Below are 21,224 nucleotides of genomic sequence, written 5' to 3' on the forward strand. Positions count from 1 at the left end.
CTTTACTCACCTGCAGAGGGAGGTTTAAGTGGGGATAGGTAACTGTGGAGTCTAAGGAGTATTGAGGATCAAAGATGAGGGAAGTTAGTAGGAAAGAAAAGATGTATCACAATTTGGAATGAAATGAATACAGCGCAAACACAATCATAACTTTTGAAAAAAATAAATAAATAAAAATCAGCTTCTTGAGTCACACATATTGACTGACACAGTAAGATGAGCAAAGAATGAGTGTTGAAGCTGTATTTGATCTAAAGGAGCAGTTTACCCTTCTTATTTTCCCCCATTTTCTCCAGAATCCCTGGTGACTCTACCCCTCTCCTCCACACACAAGCTCATTAACGGGAAATCCTAGCGCTGAATCTCACCAAGGAGATGCTAATTCTGGCAGTCGCTCATCGAACCATGGCCGATGGCTCGCAAGACGCCGGCATCGACGGGCGGGTGTGTGGCCTTTTAGCAGCTCCGGTTTCAATCAATCACAACAGGCTGACAAATGGAAACATGGATATGATAAACTAAAAGAACAAGACGAGAAGGTGTTTGTGTGAGCGAGTTCGTCTGAGGGAGAGAAGGTGAACGAGGGGAGGCTGTGTAGGGGTGGCAAAAGCATATAAAAAAATGGACGAAGATAAGAATAGACTGGGACAATGAAAGAGTGGCAGAAAGGAAAACGGGAGGGAACACAAATGAAATAGAAAGAGGGAGAGAGAGCACGAGGGATTTAAACAGCATAACAATCCTGATTCTTTCTGCTTTCATTATGCAAATGCTTACTTCAAAGCAAGGCCCCTTGTAGGCAGGAATAATGCATTCTATTTCATCTACCTGGGGTGGGACACTGAACTGAACAATGAGGGTGCGAATAGTCGGAATGCTACTCCCTCTGCCACTTGTACCCATGCGCTAACGGAGCTGCCAGTATGGATCTGCTTGCAGAGAGGCGTGAAGGCCTGCCAACGAAGATGTGTCCTGACGTACACCTTTCGCAGAATTATTCACAGCTAATTACGGCATCTATATGCTCACTTATGAAATTCCTGGTTTAGTGTCAGGAGTTCACCTTCACGTTTTTGGGATTAAAAATTTCAGAACACAATCGCAGTGCTCTGATTTGAGGAGTACTGATTACGACTTTATTTTGAGACAGACAGCAAAGTTCCTCCAGCAGCAGCAGCAGCAGCAGCACGTTTTTATCCCCAGACGCAGCAGAAAGGGGTTCTCTTCGGTTCTTTTGTGCTGAAGTTAACCTGATGTGGGCTGACAAATCTAAAAGTGTTCAAGGTTCAACAATGCACCCAACATTATCGCATGTAAAACACAGCTGCTCAGAGAATTGGCTGGGGATTGTAATTTATTTGACCTCCTCTTATTCAGCGAGGGAAGTCGCTATTGAGGGAAAAAGACTCTCAGCTAAAACGGGGTAAGGAGTCATTAAAAGGAAATTTATGGGAACCTGTGTGTGTTTCATTTATGGTGAGAGAATAGTGTCACAGTTATGTTATGCAAGACTAAAAATGTATTCCACACACACACACACACACAGCTCTGGCTTAGTGTCATCATCTGCCCGGAGGACTGCATGTAAAACTCTAGTGTTTCAGTCACAGGGTCTAAAGTATGAACTGCCTCTTTCATCAGAGCCGCAACAGCACCAAACATACTGTGCCTTGTTAAAGTATTTACACCCCTTACACTGTTCAGTTTAAACTTTTGTCATACAATATATTTAATATTTTTTGATGCAATAGAGCAAGTGCATGTGAAGGAAAAGGGTAAATCAAAATTTTGACCCGATCTTCTTAGCAAAACAGCACAAGTTCAATCACATCAACTGGGAGGCATCTGATAAACTCACATTTTCTCTTCCAGTAATGACATGTGCTGTGCTGTGTAGAGAGTTGCCCGTCTACTGTGAATGCTGAAAGAAACACCTCCCCACATCATAATCCTGCCACCACCACATTGCCTTTCTGCATGTAGGGCAAAAACTTATATTTTGGTGCAATCTGACAGGAACGTTTTATCCCTGTTGTGAGTAAGCACCATATGAACGTCGGGTCTTTGCAGCCGCTCCACCGTTATTATGGGCTTTCTTGCCGTTTCTTCGATTAATGCTCTCATTGCCCATGCTGCCAATTTAGGTAGACAGCTTGAATGCTTTGTACCCCTGCTACACTTTTTCATTTTTAGATAAAGGATTGAACAGAGCGCAAAGAGATATTCAAAACCTAACATCTCCTCAAATTTCTCTCTGGTTTGTCTGTTTTGTTTCTTGGTCTTTATGATGTAATAACATTCTCTAACAAACCTCTACAATCCTCACTGAACAGCTGGAGATTAATTTACACTCAGCTGGACACCATTTACTAATTAAGTGAAGGCAATGAATTGCACTGAGAAACATTTTTCTATCCAGTTCACAGCTGTAAGATACTGGAGACATAAATTCCTAATAAGGAATACTGACTTAAAACAATGGCGTCAAACTCATTTTCATTTTGGGCCAAATAAAGGTCATGGATGACCTCGAAGGGAATATACGGCTGAAAGTATTGACAAAACTACCCATTAATAAACTGTTTATATTTATAATTAGCTGCATTCTGTTAGCACTTCTTGAAATGACACAGTATTGAGCGTCTTTATTGACATAAAACATTTAAGCACACAACTGTTATCTTGAAAGTATTATTTTCAAGGCACTCTAGACTCTAGAGGGCCGCATAAAAAGTCATGGTGTCCTGGACAAAATGAGAAAAATGGTGTATATCTGACATCTGGGCGAAAATTTATACCTTCTACAAACTTCCACACGACAATGTTTTATTTGGATAAAGCTACCTCTTCCACAGTTTCCAGTTTCTAATCTAATTTGAGGGACATCATGTCCCACAATCGTGAGAAATGATGTGTGAACACTGTATTCATCATGCAAGACTAAAATCTTACTCCGTACACATGTTGGTGTCATCTGCCTGGAGGACTGCATTGAAACTCTGGTCTTTCAAGAACGAGCAAACCTTTTCTTAGACAAACCAATACAATATTACATTCCATGGGACTCATGCAAAAAAGTAAAAAAAAATTGCATATTTCATTTTGCTTAAAATGAAATAGCCTGGGCAATTATTTCAAATCTGAAAATCCATAGAGCTGAATGTTGCCTACGGAGGCTGAACTTAGGCATGTAATTAGTGTTAAACAAGAAGCTATTTTTATTTTTATTTTGGCTTTTACTCTGAAAATGGCATCTGCTTTTGTTGAGTTTGTGTAGCTGCTTCAGTATTCTTGCGTGTGTGTGTGTCAACGTCATCTCGTCTTCTTTTCTTTCCTTTTGTTTGAAATGAAACATGACAACAACAATCTGAGAGGCCTCAAGGCAAACAAGCTGTCGAGGTAACCAGTGTTGTTGCCTCAGTGGATTTCTCAGTTTTTTTCCTCCCATCAATTAAAAAAAAAAAAAATGTGACAAACAACATCTATGCTGAGTTTCAGGACAAACCTTTGCATGCTTCAAGAAAACTGTTTTTACTAATATTTTGCTTTTTGAGGGCAGGATCTAGCTGCCTACTCCACGTGCGCCCTGCGAGGAAAAAGCAGCAGTCGAGCTCACCCTCGCAGCTGCAACGCCGTCGGCAGAACGGAGGCAAGCCAGTGGAGCATCAGGCTTCCACTTTGAGAAAATGTTTGAGGCGTTGTGCCTCTTCTAATTTTCTCTCTGAGTGACCATCATGCGAGTAAACACAGCCAACATCCCAACACGGACGTTGCTTTTCACATAGGTGAGCGTTCGTTCTAGCCGATGATGTTTGTGCCTGAAAAAGTTGGGATCTTATTAGGTCGTCAAACATCCACACGGACAAACAGACAACTCTTGAATTTGACTGCCGACTTACAGAGCAGTGGGATATTTGAGCGAAAAATTGCTCCAAGCTTCATTATTATTTCAGCCGTTGCCAATCAGAGCCATTTACTGAGAGCCAGGATTTCAATTAGTCTGGTTGTAATCACCAGTAATTAAGCCAGCTGACCTTTACACTGGATCCCTCCTATCAGCCACTCAGTCACTGGAGCTGTGTCTTTAAAGAGCCAGGGGGGACCTCAGGACACATGACTGACACAAGTGGAGTGCGTGTTTTAGTGAGCATCCTGTGCGAATCTGCATGCGTGCACACGTGTGTGTGTGTGTCCAAGTGTGTGTGTGTGTGTGTGTGTGTGCTTTGCAACTGACATTTCGACTGACAGTCTATCAGGGACTATTAGCAGCTCCCAGGAGTCCTCTTATTCATCCACAACACAATGACTCCTCAGAGGAACAGAAAGAGGCTAATCACTACATAAAGACGGACTGTCTGAGATTGAGGACACGTTTGTGTATGTGTGTGTGCTTGAGTGGTTAGGTTCTTGATAAAGAAAGAGACAGATGATGAGTAGCTGCAGTTTAAAGCAAGAGAGATGGGGGGAAAAAAAAAGCGCACACAGATGTAAACACGGAAGCCAAGCGTTCGCGCTTACAATCCAGTTTTAAATAGATGCACTAACACATGCGCATTGTCACACGTAGACAGACAACCATGTGAGACAGGAAAATTCTGGACGGATGGAGCAGAACAGCACAGAAGATGCAAAGTGTTCTGATGTGAATAATTTAGAGGCTGCTGTGCAGCGGACCTAAGAGCATGAGAGACACAGAGCGAGAGAGAGAGGGGGAACGAGTGAAGAATGAATGCACATAAAGGGGAAGGGAAGAGTAAGAAAGAAATGAACTTGTGGGAAAAAAGATGGTAAGCTAAGAGGAGATATACCACTCAGAGAGGAAGAGGGAGGTACAGAGAGTGAGGAGATGGAAGAACAACAGGCTCCATGTCCTTTTCCCCATGAGCATCACTCCTGGAGAGGCAGGTGATGTGATTATCCACACTTGAGGAACTTCGCTCACTAAGACACTCCTGAGCTTTGAACTACTGGTGCATAATGTTCTCCTAATGGACTCCAGAAACTCAAACTCAAACATCACTAGCTGCACTAATGAACTCACACGAACATAAATCATCGACCGCAATAATTCAAGGATCACAGCTGCACACAAGTGCAGCTATGTATGTGTGTATATATATATATATATGTCTGATATATCTGGGGTTTTCTCCATATTTCAGTGTTTGTAGGATTTTTTGTAAAACAGCACAAGCAATTTCTCTCACTAGCGCTTATTTTTCATGTTTCTTTTAGTTACATTTGCCCACAATACCCTGCACTATAGTTTATTTCCTGCTTTTGAATCAGTCTCCAGTCCACTTGGCATTCACATCTGTGTTCAAACTACACCAGAGTTCACATCAACTGAGCCAAGACATGCCTTTTTTTGGTCCACATTAGAGTCTGAACGTGGATTCCAACCTCCCCAAATGAACCGGACCTTTTAGGCAAAAAAAAACTGGAGTTTGATTAAAGTGAGAACCCAGCTCTTTTTGTGCGCAAAGCTGGCAAACACAAATTGCAAAAGGCCGGCGGCTGTATTTGCAGGGAAAAGTGGCTCTACAAAAGAACTTATTCAACTGTGTCGAGTTTTATTAGTAAAAAACACAATTTTCCTTTCTCTTTGCTTCACATAGCACTTCAATAAAAAGCCTTAAAATCTATTGTTATAGCAGGAGAAAATGTGGAGAAAAAGTGAATGGAAGTCATTAGCAGGTCCTGTTAAGACCACTGAGTAATTAGCTAATGACATAAATGTAGCCGCAGCGTTCTATGACAGCTACCAAATGATTTGAACCGCTATGATAAGCGATATATTGTAAAACTGAATCGAATGGCAGTTTTTCTTAGTCCTATGTATAACAAGGACTGATTTTTATTTATTTTTTTCACTGAATATCCCTCTATGACAATGAAGATTAGTTATGCACTGCTTATGTTTGAAGCCAATGAAGATCTGCTGTCATCGCAATTAAAAAAAAAAAGAGGAAGGTGATGTTTAACAGACCCTAACGCGTCAGGGTAGGCAAAGAAGAGGATCGATAAGGACCAGTTATGTTTTGGAAGGGGAGGTTCTCTGAGTACCATACGGATAACCCAGATGTGAAGCAGTGCATGTGCGTCCACACTGACCTCGTAAGACGCTGAGTCGAGTGGTGGCGGTCAGTTCTCCTGCTGGGTTGGAGGCGTGACATTCATATATCGCCTCGTCTCTGGGGGTCCTCAGCGGCTGGATCCTCAGGACCGAACCGGACCCGTCATCAAACTCTATTACCTGAAAAATGAATTTGTATACAGAATAAATTGATATGAAGTCATATTAGTTTAGTAAAATTAAATGACTTGCTCATTCAAAGCGTCACTTGTTTCAGATTAAAACCAACTGTTTTTATTTCTACAATAAAGCTTAAGCTGTTATGCTTTAGGTTTATCTTTCTAATAAAAAAAAACAACAAACTTTTAAGACCCTTCCTGAGTCATCATTTATGATGAAAAGTACATTAAAACAGATTCTGGAAACCATTAATCATCCACTGCACTGAAATCACTTTCTGAGGTAGAAATACAAGGAAATTACTCGTGCATATTTATCATGTTCTCCTTAGATATCCAATAACGTTTGATGAGGTTTTTTTTTTCTTTTCACGAAGATTAGATGGTGCATTACAACCGCACTTGCATAAGCTTAATACACTCATGTAATTGATCTGGATTTAAAATTCTGGGAAAGTTTCCACTGACTGAAATCCAATATTGACAAATCCCACAACCAGCCCTGTCCAACAGGGCAGCAGCGAGGACTCTGCAGGAGCTCGAGCTCATAAAGTTTTGGATTAAAAATAAAAGACCTGCTCGAGTGATTTGATCACAAACAGGAAGACGGAGAGAGATGAACTTAAACCTGCGAGGAAACTGGACTTATTGAAGCAGAGAAGCATCCTGGATTCAGGGTGACAGTGGCTGAGCAGGATGGAGGGCTGATTCACCGTCTCCTCCGTCTGAGAGCGACTCACCAAGTAGGGAAGCAAAGGTTAAACGCCTCGGGAAACTAATAAGACCGAGTGTAAAAGAATCATATGGACTGTAGCCCGAGGCATCATCTGACTTATAAGAGAGTTGAAGCACATGGCATTTCACACACCTGCGCAACCTTTGAAGTATAAATGTAGAAAAACAAGTAAACTGATTGAATCTTTTGAGCTTTAAAGTACACTGTCTATACAACTATGAAACAGATCTCTCACTGCTGAGTTAAATATCAACTGTCACTGCAACACTGTAAAAATAATAGACCTTTCTATGAGAGGCTATGATGATTTATCACTTTAAGAAAAGCTGCTGCTGTGGATAATGGGACTCTGTGACACGTTAGCATATTCACCATAAAAATACCATCCAGAGTTTTATTTCCTTCTATGAAAACAGATGAATGGAGACAGTAGAAGCACCCTGGGCTCTGAATTATAAACCTCTACAGCAGGATGTGACAAAATACAAAACTTGGTAAAGGGATCTAGAAAAAACAGTGAATTCTGCTTTAAGTGTTTTGGGGTTGATGACATCACAAGAGGTGTAAGATCGGATAGCATGAGTAAACACAATGGGATTTATTACTAAATAGTTTCTGAATAGTTAAAGTTGCTTTTGAGCTGCAAGGGGTTCAACTTGTGTATTTGAGCCATCAATCCTCCCAAGGCGGGAGGATTGATGTTGCAAAAGGTGGTGAAGCTGAAGCAACGACTGAAAATGGCAATTACATGAAATGAATGGACAAAAAGAGAGAAATATTTATATTTCTGTTTGAATTTATCCACTTTAAAGTTTTTGTTGGAAATTTTAAATGAGTAAACCGTTTATCTTGCATGCACTCTGATCTCAATCAGCTTAAAATGACAACTTCTGACTACTGAGAGTTTGTGTATTTTGTCTTTGCTGCAAAGTGGGACAGGTATGGAGGCTAACTGGCAGGACTGGGCTTACTATGCATCCTCCCCCATGGTACCAATTATGAAAGAAAGTAGTGTTTAATGCAGCCTTTATACGGGAAACGTTGATACTTGAAAATTATCCCAATGCATTTCCCAGACAATATGGATTTTAAAATGACCTTTCTCAAAATGATAACTGAACAATTTAGATTATGAATTCTGGTCATTCCACTTGGTGCTGATCTTTTTTTTTTTTTATGAACTTCTTTAATGTGTTTTATTGCTACTCAACGTCATGCTCTGTATGACTTAGATGTTTTGTTACAGCAGTAGGGCACACCAATAAATACTTTTGAAGGAGGAGTTTCAGAGCAAATTTTAATGATTGCCTTATGTAACGTGGCCTGAGACATATGTGTGTGCTTGAGCTTGTTTATAAGAGGGCAAATTGTATCACGTATTTATTTACTACAGGATAGCAAAACAAATAATTATAATAATAATAAAAATTAAAAAAAAAACTGAACATGTCATGTTATGTAGGGGGCAAACTATATCTAAAGTGAGTTTGATTGTTTACAGAAAATTCTGGACTGTGTCATTAAAATAAGTTATTGGGTTTTCAAAGTTTAGTATCACATGAAGGAACAAAAAGAACTGTGGCTCTTCACAGATAATGACCTGGTATAATAGAAGAAGCTCATTCACTCTGAGAGTTGAGAGGAGATGAATGCATCTCTGATGCCCATCCATTAATCCATTAATTATGAAGCTGCAGCCCGGATATGGTCAACTCGACCCCAATAAACTCCCCTGTAAACAACAATCCAATCAATAAGCTGCTGTTTTGAGCTCTGTTATGAGATGCTAACCTGTACCCACTTCTTTTTATTTACAGCAATATAGGATTTCAGATTAGCAGTCAGGCGTTTAACATACCTCAAATCTCTGGTTGGTGACTTTTTTGCCTTTCTTATTCCAGACAATCTTGGGCTGTGGATCCCCCGTAGCCTGGCACACGAAGGAAGCCACTCCCCCCTGCACTCCTGTTTGGTTCTGTGGGGTTCGCGTGAATCTGGGTGGAGCTGTGAGGGAGAGATCATTTTCAAAAGTCAATATCGCATTAAGACAGCTAATGTGTGAGTAAATGTTTCAACTCGCTTCGGTCCTAAGTTTCATCACTGTTTCACTACTGCTAAAATTCCTTTAAAAGTCATATTTGTTGATTATGGAGCTCAGGTTCTTTTTAGCTGCAGCTATAGAAGACAGATTTGTTTAGGCAGCATTACAGACCAGCTTTCTACGTAGCATTGCAACTAATACTACTTTTTCCACTTTTCTCTTACTTTTCCCAGATCCCATTCAGGGCAATCTATTCAAGGTGCTGGAATCAAGGAGAATCATATACCATGCAATTTACCAAATATATTATTTGGTAAATTGCATTCATACTCTGCAGAGTATGAATGCAGGGAGCCAGTTCAATTATTGCGTCAATGCAGACCTTGGAAACTGCAATATTGCACATACTGATACTGCAATAGCAACAGCCACTGAAAGTACTGTGCAGCTCTAAACTTATCATCCTATATTTTTGTTTCAATAACTGAGTGAATACCATAATAATGTCCAACTAATGTAAAAGAGCAGCGTCAGTCTTGTGCTGGCCATTCCATAGTTTCAACAAGAAGTTTGTGGTTATATTTCAAACAACCATTTTCATTATTTCTACTTTTATAAGAATCAACAAAGTACATTTTTTCGTTCAATTATGTCTCTTGAAGCATTTAGATCTATGTCTTAAATTAATATGACGTAATTACGTCACACTAATTATATCACAGTATAAAATAACATCACACTGTATGTAGTGATTTTTTAAGCTAAATGCTTAAAAACTTCTGAGCAAGCCATTTCATTTTCTGTCTGTGTTTTACTCTACTTGCAGTGGACCTGTAGTGAATTTCCCAGTTTAGACATGCATGTGGGTGGCTTTGTGTCTGTGTGCGTCTCTTCTTCCCCGTATGTGTGTGCACGCTCCCATCATGTTTTCCCTCTGTCCCTGTATCACCAAAGAAGCTTAATATTTCTGTGCCATAAAGGATTTATGAAGACTTACTTCTAACATGACCACTAAAGCCCCACGTTCCGGGTACGCCAACAATATCATAACCCCAGCCTCCGCTGGATTGTGACATCACAACATCAAAAAGATTCGGCCAGTCAGTCACAGCACGTCACCACCAGCTTGCCTAATGGCATTCCAGCCAAACCAGAAAATCCCTACTTAAGGGCTTACCGCCAAGCGCCCTGACAAAGGGAGAGAAATTGCTTTTTGCTGTTTAAAAGGAGGGTGGGGGGAATGGGAGAAAAGCTAAGCTGTTCAGAGAGGGGGAGGAAAGGGAAATAGTGAGGAGAAATTAAGAGAAAAGCAAAGAGTGATGGAGAAGAACAGATGAGGAACTAGGGAGGAAAATGGGCAGGAAAGAACGAGACGCAGAAGGGGAACCAGATGTGACGCCAAACAATAAGAGAAAAGCAACCAATTAACTGTTAAACTTAAGTGCTTCACAGCCAAGTACCATCTCACATGCAGCTTTATGTGCATTCACATAAATCAGCACCTGGATTCAATAGAGTAACTGCAAGAGGCAAATGATTTGACATTCACATAAATCAACAACTCGGAATTCCAGAGAAGAAAATATAAGCAAAAAAAAAAAAAAAAAAACGGATGATACAGAAAAATGCATTTATTATAGAGAGAAATGACAAAAACAATAAAAAAAATACTCCAATAAGTTGAGCTACAATCAGTCCACATCGAAAAATTACATGACAGAAAAATTCAATTTTTTTATGTGGTAATTTTTTTGTGAATTCTACTTTTTCCCATTATGACCATATTTCTTAACTCACATTGCTTGCTGATGCCCTATGCAAGTTTCCTAAGATAGAAACTTTTTAAACTACATTGAATAATAAACGGAGTGGTTTGATAACTAGAATTAATTGGAGAAATGTTTTGTATTTCTCCTTTGATGAACATTATTCATGCACTTTTCACCTATGTTCTGGGAAGTTGCCAAGAAAACCATTATTTCTTTGATATTTTGACTCTATCTATGCCACTTTTTCCAACTGATTGTGCATTATAAAATAGTAGTTTGCAGGTTAACAGAAACTGGTTCGTGTTGTTTTGTTCGAGGCCATAATGTGTGCAGCTTGCCACTCCATCCTCACACCAACTCACGCATGCCGTTACAGTGTGAGTGGGTTTGTGCTGCAGGAGTAAGGATATGTGAGAGAGAGAGAGACATGGGAAGGCTGAGGGGAAAGAAAAAGAATGAGGAGCGGGGGAATCTCTCCCTTAATCCTCTTACTAATCTCTCACCCACAAAACAAATGAAAAGTGTAAAGCCAGCAGAGCCATGCTAACAGGCTTGCTAGATCTTCCAATTGCTTTTTTTTCATTATCTCGCCCGTTTTTCTTTATCTATCCAGCCTCTTCATACATCTACTGTTTCACTCTCGAAGGTTCCCTCCATCTTGCACTTATCTCGGTTCCTCACTCTTAATTCTCTGAATAACTTCTTCCTCCTCTTGCTTTGCAGCTGCTCCCCTCGCGACTTTTTTTTTTCTTTCCCTTCTTCTTGTTTCTCATTCCCTATCTCCTCCTTCCATCTCTGGGGTGTTACATAAGTCTTCCTGTCACATTGACTGACTTTATAAAGTGTGTGCATGTGGGGGGGCACTGGTGGAGAGAAGTGGTTCAACCGTATTCTCCACAGCTCCTCTAACTTGGGTCCTCTTCTCTTTAATGTGTCTCCTCATCTCCATTTATCAACCCTCCTGCTTTTTCTTCTTTTATATCCCTCACTTCGCCCCATCCCATCCTCTTTCACTCAATCCTCTGTCTCATCGTTGGATTGATCCTTTCTCCTTCTGCTTTTCTCATTTTTTTTTCGTCATTGCGTCAGAATGTTCTAACCGTTTGGTCTTTTGCTTGTGATCAGAGATTTTTTTTTTTTTTTTTGAGATTGTGGTGCTTGGCAGGATTATACACTGGCATTTGGGCCAATGGAAAACAGGCTAAGGATAAAAGAAATGAAGAGAAAATAAACTCTCTTTTTTAATATTTCATGATTTTTAAGTTAGTCTGTAGACGTTCAAACCTATCAGATGCAATTTACATTTTATAGCATCTATTGTGTTTGTCTTGAAGTTGATTAAAGGCAAGGTCCAAAGAGAAACTTTTGAATTGAGCATTATCAGCTTTTTCTGCTTAACTGATGGCAAGGATTCAGCTCTCTTTTTAACAAAAATGTTTTAAAGGCAAAGGAACAATAAAACCCAACTAAACTGTTATGTGCTGATAGAGGCTAGCTTAAAATGTTTTTTTTTTTTTTTTTTTTAAATGAACAGCAAAATGAAAGGAAACTAATGGCAGTGTATGACTAGCGGGACGCGCTGCTGCTGCCAGATGGTGTCTTAACCGAGAGGGACACTCAAGAGAAGTCAAGTTTGTAAGAACAGATGCTCGATGAAACCCTCAGGGAGAAAGATTTACGTCTATAATGTGTCAAGATTACGTGCATTTTAGAATGCCTTTCTATTAAAGGAAACCATATGGAAAAATAAGATGACCATAAAACACTGAGAAAATATGCACTTTTTCACTGCTTGAAATAATGAATAACTTTGTTATTATGCTAATCACTTATTATTTACCTTATTTAGTTATATAATCAAATAGTTTATCTGGTAAGGAGGTGAAACACTTTACCTCTGCTATAAAATCGTGTCTATACATGTTTATGATACTTTACTTGTGTTTTGTCTCTATATATTTATTTACAGATTTGCGTCTTTATGTTTCTATAGATATTTATTCATTAAAATCAAGGAACTGAAAGTATTGACTAAATTAAACAGAAAAAGACTCAGAAATTATCTCTCTGCTTTGTTGATAAAGACGCCCTCTCTTCTATTTGTTCCTGTATTATGTCACCGATTACTAATCATTTGTGGCACTTTGATTTATTGTGTAGCACTTATGTATCACTTGGTGAATGGGTGAGAAATGTGATTTTTTTTCTATGCAATTAATATTAAGATATATTCTATGAATCTGGTATTGTATTTGTTCACTAATGATGTAAATATACCAACATAAAATACAAACGGGGCAAAGTACAGATCTGTGTTAGATTAAGTGATGGAAAAATGTGTGTGTTCAGTGAGCTGAACTCGTTCCTTCAGATCCTTCAAAGTCATAAAGTCTGTTATAAATCACTATCCTGTAGGCCTTATCATATGTGCGCTCAATCACTTATTGAGGCTGATGTGATTCACAAAAGCATAAAGCAGACAGGCCTATCCAAACAAATCAAATCCAACAAAAAGCAGCAGCATGAGCTGCAAATATTTTCTGATACAACTTAAAGCAGACAAGAGAAGCTCAGAGAAACTAGTTTATTGCCAAAAATCTGACATAACATAGTCTAATATATTTCTGATTTTGTTTTTGAACATGCTTTAATACATTTGACCTTTTGGGACAGTAAATATGTATGTGTTGGAAGTTTTAATGAAATAGGAAAAACTGGTCTGCATATATTCTGAGTCTACTGAACACAGCATTCAGCGAGTATATTTACATCCTTCCTAAGGAAACATAAAGTTGCCATATTGTGAGTGAATTTCACAGCTTAGCAAATGATTCCCCAAACAAGAACTGAATTAGGTCCTTCAGATAAGCTCAGGAATGAGGCCAATAGGGGACTAAACCACGAGTTGTTAGTCTGAAGAAGAATGGGTGGGCAACTGGCCAGAACCATAAGTTAAAACACATTAACTTCAAACAGACACATTAAGAACAAATGATCAGACGCTTGCTTTTGGGCCGGTAATGAAATTGGATTGCTGGGCCCAGTAAGCACAAGGGCCTATCATCCCTCTGCAGAAAACATAAGTGGTAATTGGAAAACATTTGGCTAAATGGGCTATTCTAACATAGAAAATTAAATTATGCACAAATAAATGGGGTGATATTTGATGAAAGGTTTAATTAAAGTAAGGCATTATTCAGGTTTCTGAAAGATTAGCTATTCATCTGAGCTAAACCCCAACAAATGAGGAAAAATATAGATTTTATTTAAATTCTTTTTTTATTATTATTTTGGAGTTGCATCGCAGTTCCTTCTCACCTTATGGTTGCATTTTTATCTGTCATTTTCTTTTAGCAACCTCCAGCTGATCTATGACACTTTAGCTATAACCACTATGACGTTACAGCAGAAGATAAAACACACTTTTATTGCCTATAGTTATGAGTGTCCAATTAGAGTTGCTCTTAATCACCCACAGCAGCCTCGGGGCCTGGCTAGTGCCGAGTTAATCAGGGTTAATTTGCTAGAAACACAAGGGGAGGAATTAATCAAACGGGATCTTCTTTTATGCACAGGTCATTAGAAACACATGGGCGACCCAATGGGTATGCAACTTTACTGGGTCAGAGTTGGCTTCCCATGAAGATGAACAGAGGCTTTCTCAGTGCTGGTCCCAGCGCATTAGTTCCATACCAGTGCTCTGCAACGTTGGCGCTAAGCTTACCCTATGCAGGCCTCTTCACAGACGAGTGCACCTGCTTAGCGAATGCTAAGTTAAGGTGATCACATTCTGTTTCTCACAGATGGGTGCGCAGCTATGCCATAGCTGCGGATGAAATATGGAATTGCACCCTCAATGAAGAGTCTAAGAAACTTGGGCAGCACCAACGCTTAGTTTCCACACTAATTGAAATAGAGTGAAGTGCGTCTACAGCTTGAAACACATATATGGCTGAAAAAGACATGAAGAGTACCTGATAAATATTTTAAGTAGTGTGTCTTAAAGAGTTATGGGATCTGATGCTTATCTGACTGTTTTAGATGTGGCCCAGTTATGTCATCTTCAGTGGAAACATATTGATGAAGATTGTTTGGACTTTCAAGGCATTTACACAATATAACAACCTGCTGTCAACAAGCCCTCTCATGACCTGGTAATGCTTTGTAATAGAGCTATTCAGCATAATCATTGTCAGAGGACAATGATGATGAACACTCTTCAAAAGCCCGGGATTTGATTTAAATATTTGAGTATATGAATATTTCTGTATTTCTTTGTGGCTTTCCTTCCTTCGTGTCCTCGCTTTTCTTCCAAAGGACTTTTCTATGATCCTCATTTGAAATCAAAAAGCAACTAAGCTCTGGATCTTATGTAAAACCACATTAAGACCCTTTTTGTATGAGGTGCTCAGTCACAAAGTAACTCTGCTGTAAAGCATATTCAGCTTTTATTATATATTTATCAACTTGTTTCAGTCTAGGAATTGCCTCTGATTTGCCATTCGATACAAATCAAGTTAAAAGTGTTTTTTATTATGTCAGCTATATTTTGCAGAACAGCAAATTAAGTACTGATTTGTCATGTTTTCAGTTGGATAAACTAATTGCATCATCCATCCATCCATTTTCTGAACACCCTTGTCCCTCAGTGGGGTCAGGAAGGGTGCTGGTGCCTATCTCCAGCTAACGTTCCGGGCGAGAGGCGGGGTACATCCTGGACAGGTCGCCAGTCTGTCGCAGGGCACTAATTGCATCAATTGTATGTAAAAAAAAAAACTGTCTGCATACATTTGAACTATTTTTCTACAATTGCTTGTGTTTCATCCATCTATAACTTAAACAGACATTGAACAGAACTATTTCACTGCCTGTAGAGGCATCAGAGATGTAAAAAGAAAGCTATGTAAAGATTGGGTAGTACATCCTTTTATTCATTATGCTACCACTAGTGCTCGTTCTACATTAAATCAAATCATATTCACACTTATTAAAACTCTGCTTGTGATATGCTCATCTAAACAACAAAATCTGTTGCCTAAGATGTTTCTACCACAGAAGATCTCTGTATTTAAGCAAATCATATCTTTACATTCATGTATATAAATCTAAAAAGGACTTTGCTTCAGTAATGTGCGATAATCTTGACAAAAACATTACCAGTGTAGCACGAGAATCATCAAGACTCTTGATCATTAAGAGAAATCATGAGATAAGCAGAGTTGCTTTTCATATTTTGTGGTGAAGTTCCAACTTTGACTTTACTTTTATCTGCGATTTAAGCTACATCAATCAATCATACACAAGAGACACAATTTATCCAAGAAAATGACCTGATTCTTTTATGTGCCCCTAGCGGATTCCCAGATCAGAAACCTCTAATCTGAGAGGCCCTCATACTTAAGCCCATGCCTCTGAATCCTCACTTTACCCCATCCATCAGCGTCAAGAGACGACCATAGACCTTACATAACTCTAGATGCTTATCCGGGTCTAATCTCATCCGAACTACGCATTAAACATGCTTCCCTGCATGAACATATAAAAAAGATAAGTATAAATGGGTTCACACAGGCACAGATCACTAAACACAAAGCCCCATGATAACACTGGATGAGCTCCAGAGATCCACAGTTTAGGTGTGAGAATCTGTCAACAGGACAATCCTTCACGGATTTTTGCAAAGAACTGTATGAGGCCGAGCTATATCAGATTCCAGTCAACCTGAAGTTGATGCAAAAGCCGGCAAAATGCCATAATCTGACAGGTCAATCAGTCACCAAGTGAGCAGGTTCCATGTTTCAAGTCACGCCTCATAGGTCACATATAAAAAGGTCATTTTATTTGAGCAACACAGAAAAAAAAAAAAAAAAAATTCTTCTGTATTTTTTTCCCCCTCTAAATTCAATACAGAGCCTTTACAGAACAGTAATGATGTGATGCAAGCTGAAAGTAAACAGTTTCACAATCCTTCCTCAAGCTGAATCCTAAACCACTCTTGTCTACATTCAAAACGTTAAGAATGTTTCAGGGCAAACAGTGTGCTTCCTGAAGCGCGGGGATGCAATCTGGCCATGTGTCATCCTTTGGAAATCGTTTCTTTTTGTTGTTTGCGCCGTACATACAAAGGGGCTTGTATTTCACCTGGAATTACTGTTACATCCAAGCTGCACGTGCAGAAGGGCTAGCTGATTCCAGGGCAAACAAGGGTCAGTGAAGAACCACCATCTTATTGCAATCGCTCCTGTTCCCCTCGTTCCCATCCAACAGAATGAAGTGAGATAGAGATGCTGTTTCTTGCGCCGGGTATTTCACGGCATACATGGAGCAGTGGCCTAGTTTGCTACCGGATCAGGGCATTACTCTTAATCCCCCAGATATATGACATAAGCACGCACGCGCAGATAGTCATGCTGAGAAACAAAATAAAAGGTGGTGGGAGAGAAGGTAGCAGAATCAGAAGGAGAATTTGAGAGAGAGAGAGAGAGAGAAAAAAACAAGCTGGGCACTGAGTTTTGCTTTCTTTTGTTATTATATTATTGTAGCATGAACATAAAGTGAAGTCATGCAATTTTTCCAACCATTCACATTGGATACTGGTTCACCTGACTGTACCTTAAATCCCTCAGTCAGTATCGTGTAATAGATCTGTTCCAAGCATGCGCTGTCATTTCTTAAACTACAGCTTCTGTTGTTGCATAAACTGTAATTAGAGATACATCAAATAATGGGCCAGAAACTGGAATTGACCAATTTCCCCCTAAATGAGTGACAATTCAAGTACAAAACAAAATCTTTTTTTATCCATCCTGTTTGTTAAATGTATTAAAATTCCAGCTGCTGTCGCACTCTTTCCTGTCTTGCTATATCTGTTGGCATATTGAAAAAATTGTTATAAATATGTATTGTGTTCAAGAGTATGAAATTTGCAGCATTCTCTTGTGTCAGGGCAATGTATGTTCCTTTTATATTTTATTTTATTTAATCTCATCATTATTGAGGATAAATTAAATATCAGGGTAAAAAATGTCAATGCTCTGAGTGTTCCTAAGCAGTCTTTTTATTTTGGCCAAAGTTGTCAAAAATGAGGACCAGTTGTTAGTGTCACCTTCAGTTTCAAGCATTCGGCAAGGCGAATGGAGTGGATCTTAATTAGCAGAAACTGCATGTAGAGATTAAGTAACATATTTTTTTATGTTATTGCTGTGCTATTTAAAATGCACCTGCACCTATTTTATTGCACTGAGCAGTATGTAAGGTGTATGCAAGGTGTGCCATCTACAAATTAAATATCATTTCAAATGATCTATGTGTGCCTCCAAATGGTTATACATCCATCCATTATTTAAACATGCTTAATTAACAGGATGATCTGAGTTTCACTCTCAGTTTCAAGCATCCAGCATGCAGATGTGAGTGAATTTCCGTCAATTCTGATTCTATAGCACAGCCTGAAGTTAAGCAATGTTGTTAATGGATCATTTTCAACATACCGGTATTTAAGTTGCTATAGTGTTGGTTTTGTCATGTGTGGTATTTAATTCAACATTTTTTAATATGTTCAGCAACATACGTCTGCTTCGCTGGTAATGAAATTGTTTACATTACAGTGTCAAATGACTTATCAGGGGGAGCCAGAGAATTAGTTACCTATGACATGATGTCAGCCAATGCAATTAAAACATAAGGCAGACCATGTACTGTGATGCATTTGTTTTGGTTTTTAGCAAAAAACACACTGAATTTATCCCCATTTAACAAGGGCTAATGTGGTAATTTATTTATGTACATTTTTATATTCATGATTAATCAGTTTTCTGTTGGATTTTAAGCTGCAAACAAATTTTCTGTGTTGTCTACTTTCGTCTTATTTCATCTTAAAAAAAGATAAATTTTAAAGATAATTTGGCTTCCCGATTTAAGCAGAATCTCAAAGAAAACCGTGAATCGACATCGACCAGAAAAAGCCTCAAGTGGGGCATCTCTATCAATATTTCTTTTTATTTTGTTCATTTCATTAAGCTTTACAATAAACATAAAGATAAGGACAACTGAAAGCAATTTCTGAATGTGTTTACCATTTCAAAACATGGTGTCTTATGATGAGAAACTAAGATATCAGTTTCCAGACAGCCTCCGTTTCAATTCTTGACATTCAAATCTCCGATTATCCTCTGTTCATATTTAAAGGGATGCAGAACGCTCTATATGTGGAGATAAAAGGGTAAAAAAGAGAACAGATTCTCAAGCTCCGCATTTTCTTCTATCTCAGCAGAGTACAATGTTAGGAAGAGAGAATGCGGAAAGTTAGCAAGAAAAGACTAACAGAGAAGTGGAGGGTGGGAAAGAAGACAATGTATACTTAGAAAAAGAACAGACTATGAATCCCTTACACCCTTTTCTGGACTTGTGGTACTCTTCTAAATCTCACAGCCTGAGAGCATCGTTGTTTTGATGGATGGCCAAGCCTTTACCGTCTGACCCTGGAACTTCCACGTAGGACAAGAGGGGAGGAGGTTGAAAGCAAAACAAGATAGGCTTGAAAGTGTGCTTTGACTCGGGCTCTGTGAGGCTTCAAAACATTCCAGCACAGAAATTACTGCCTGAAGCCTATACTTGTGTGTCAGTTTGGGTGCTTTTACAGGGTGGTGATGATATGTTATCAGAATCGCACAACTGCAAAGCTTGGAGCTGCACTGCACTCTCTTTTGGGCAAACAGATCATCCTGTACATGTTCAATCAGCTGATTTTACGATTACTCTTTCTGTTTCATGTTCTAGCCAATCTTTTTGCCTTTCGAGACCCCTCTATTTCTTTTTATCTGTCCACCTCAATCTCCTCACATGTCCAAGAGTTTTATCTCCAGACACAAAACATCCTGATTTTTGTGGTTAACCAACCATCCGACAGAATCTTAGGGACTCCTACACTTACAGACTTATTTTAAATACCAACCAGCACATATCTATTGAGTATCTAACAATGCTAAATACACAGGATACATACACAGTCTAGAAAATATGAAGTAAAACATATTTTGAGGTACTTTATTCTTCTTCTTTCTGTCTGTACATCCTAATAGTGCTCTGCTGTGTGCAGTTGTTCAATTAGCCCTCCCTTTACACACAATCCTGCTTTCACCGGATCTTGTTAAATTGCCATCTTTGTAGAATGATATATTTTTGTCGCTCTTCTCTTTATAGAGAACAGCTGTAAAATAATAAGCTGATATCAGCTGATTAGGCGGGTTATCTGCCAGTCATAACGTACCCAATCCAGTTTTAAAATAGGGCTCCAAACTGTCGTCAATAATGGTAAATTAGTACCAATCATCTCAGTTCTCAGTCAGCAGCTCTCATTCCTGTCCCGTCTAAAGTAACTGTGTTGCTTTTAGCTTGTACAGTACATTTCAATTTCATATAAACTTAAAAACACTTCTTGCTTTAGTGAGCAGTGATTTGGGTTAGTACACGTCAGCGTATCACAGCTTAGCTGAACTATCAAGTGGATTTTACAGCTTTGTGGGTCCTTGATTGCATAGATCTCCACATTAGTTGCAAAATATTCTCCTCCTTCACTTTATTGTTGACTATTTTGATGCATCGGTGACTGCTTAACTGCTTTCAAATAAGATTTTTTTTTTTTTTGTTGTTGCTTGCAATAAAACCAAATTTCCCAAACGGTTTTGAAAACAGACCACTTGAGAATTTACTCAAAATGAATAAAATCCACCAGTCATTTCAAATCAATTACTTGCAATCATACACAAAACCAGGGTAAGACTCCTGACCAACATCCTGATGCGCACAAAAACTTTCTTGAGAAAGGCTTTGGACGAGGACCAAATGGCAGGGATGAGACGCAAACATGGCATTAACAGAATCACACAAGCAGTAGGGAAATTATCTGATTTGCCATATGTGACCTGTCGGCCTGTGCCAAGCACTACTAAGAAGAACAAAAACAGCTGGCCTCAAATCAGAACTGCAGCCTAACACACACTCAGACTGGCACAGAAACCCAACATGTGCACTATCTTCAGTAGAGAACTGTATGAATTTGGCATATTCCAGTATTTGTGTTATACACATACACACATATTGGATTCTGTAACTTGTCAGATTGCAGAAGATCTGTGTGTCTGCATGCTTTGGAGTGAGAAAGTGAGCAAATGACTTTGTAACAGGACTCACAGTCAGCATCAGCGAGGAAGAGGAAGCTGAGGAGAAGCAGGCCTGGACTGACAGGGAGCATCGCGGGACAGTTCGACACATGCATGCTGTATTCACCGTGAGCTCAGAGCCTCACTGAACAACAGGATGATAGAAACAAGCCTTCACAACCTGAGGAGACAAGACAGGGAAAATACCAATAGAGAAACTCCAAATTAGTCACAAATGTGTTTAGATATGCACATATATATAT

General features: G+C 39.1%; 1 protein-coding gene across 19 annotated transcripts in view; it reads right to left on the reverse strand.

The window, feature by feature from the left end:
• ptprdb (protein tyrosine phosphatase receptor type Db) overlaps positions 1-21,224 on the reverse strand; it is a 118,285-nt gene that overhangs the window by 59,788 nt on the left and 37,273 nt on the right. For all 19 annotated transcript variants that reach the window (XM_015043830.1, XM_015043825.1, XM_015043829.1 and 16 more), the window contains exons 2-4: positions 20,993-21,142; positions 8,850-8,995; positions 6,115-6,256 (exon numbers count right to left, since the gene is read on the reverse strand). In XM_015043830.1, coding sequence (XP_014899316.1) covers positions 6,115-6,256; positions 8,850-8,995; positions 20,993-21,077 — 373 coding nt within the window. In that variant the 5' untranslated portion in view covers positions 21,078-21,142. The remainder of the gene's footprint in view (positions 1-6,114; positions 6,257-8,849; positions 8,996-20,992; positions 21,143-21,224) is intronic.

This window comes from Poecilia latipinna, unplaced genomic scaffold (assembly GCF_001443285.1).
Source record: "Poecilia latipinna isolate Pla-1442-1.1 unplaced genomic scaffold, P_latipinna-1.0 Scaffold650, whole genome shotgun sequence".
Lineage (NCBI taxonomy): Eukaryota > Metazoa > Chordata > Actinopteri > Cyprinodontiformes > Poeciliidae > Poecilia > Poecilia latipinna.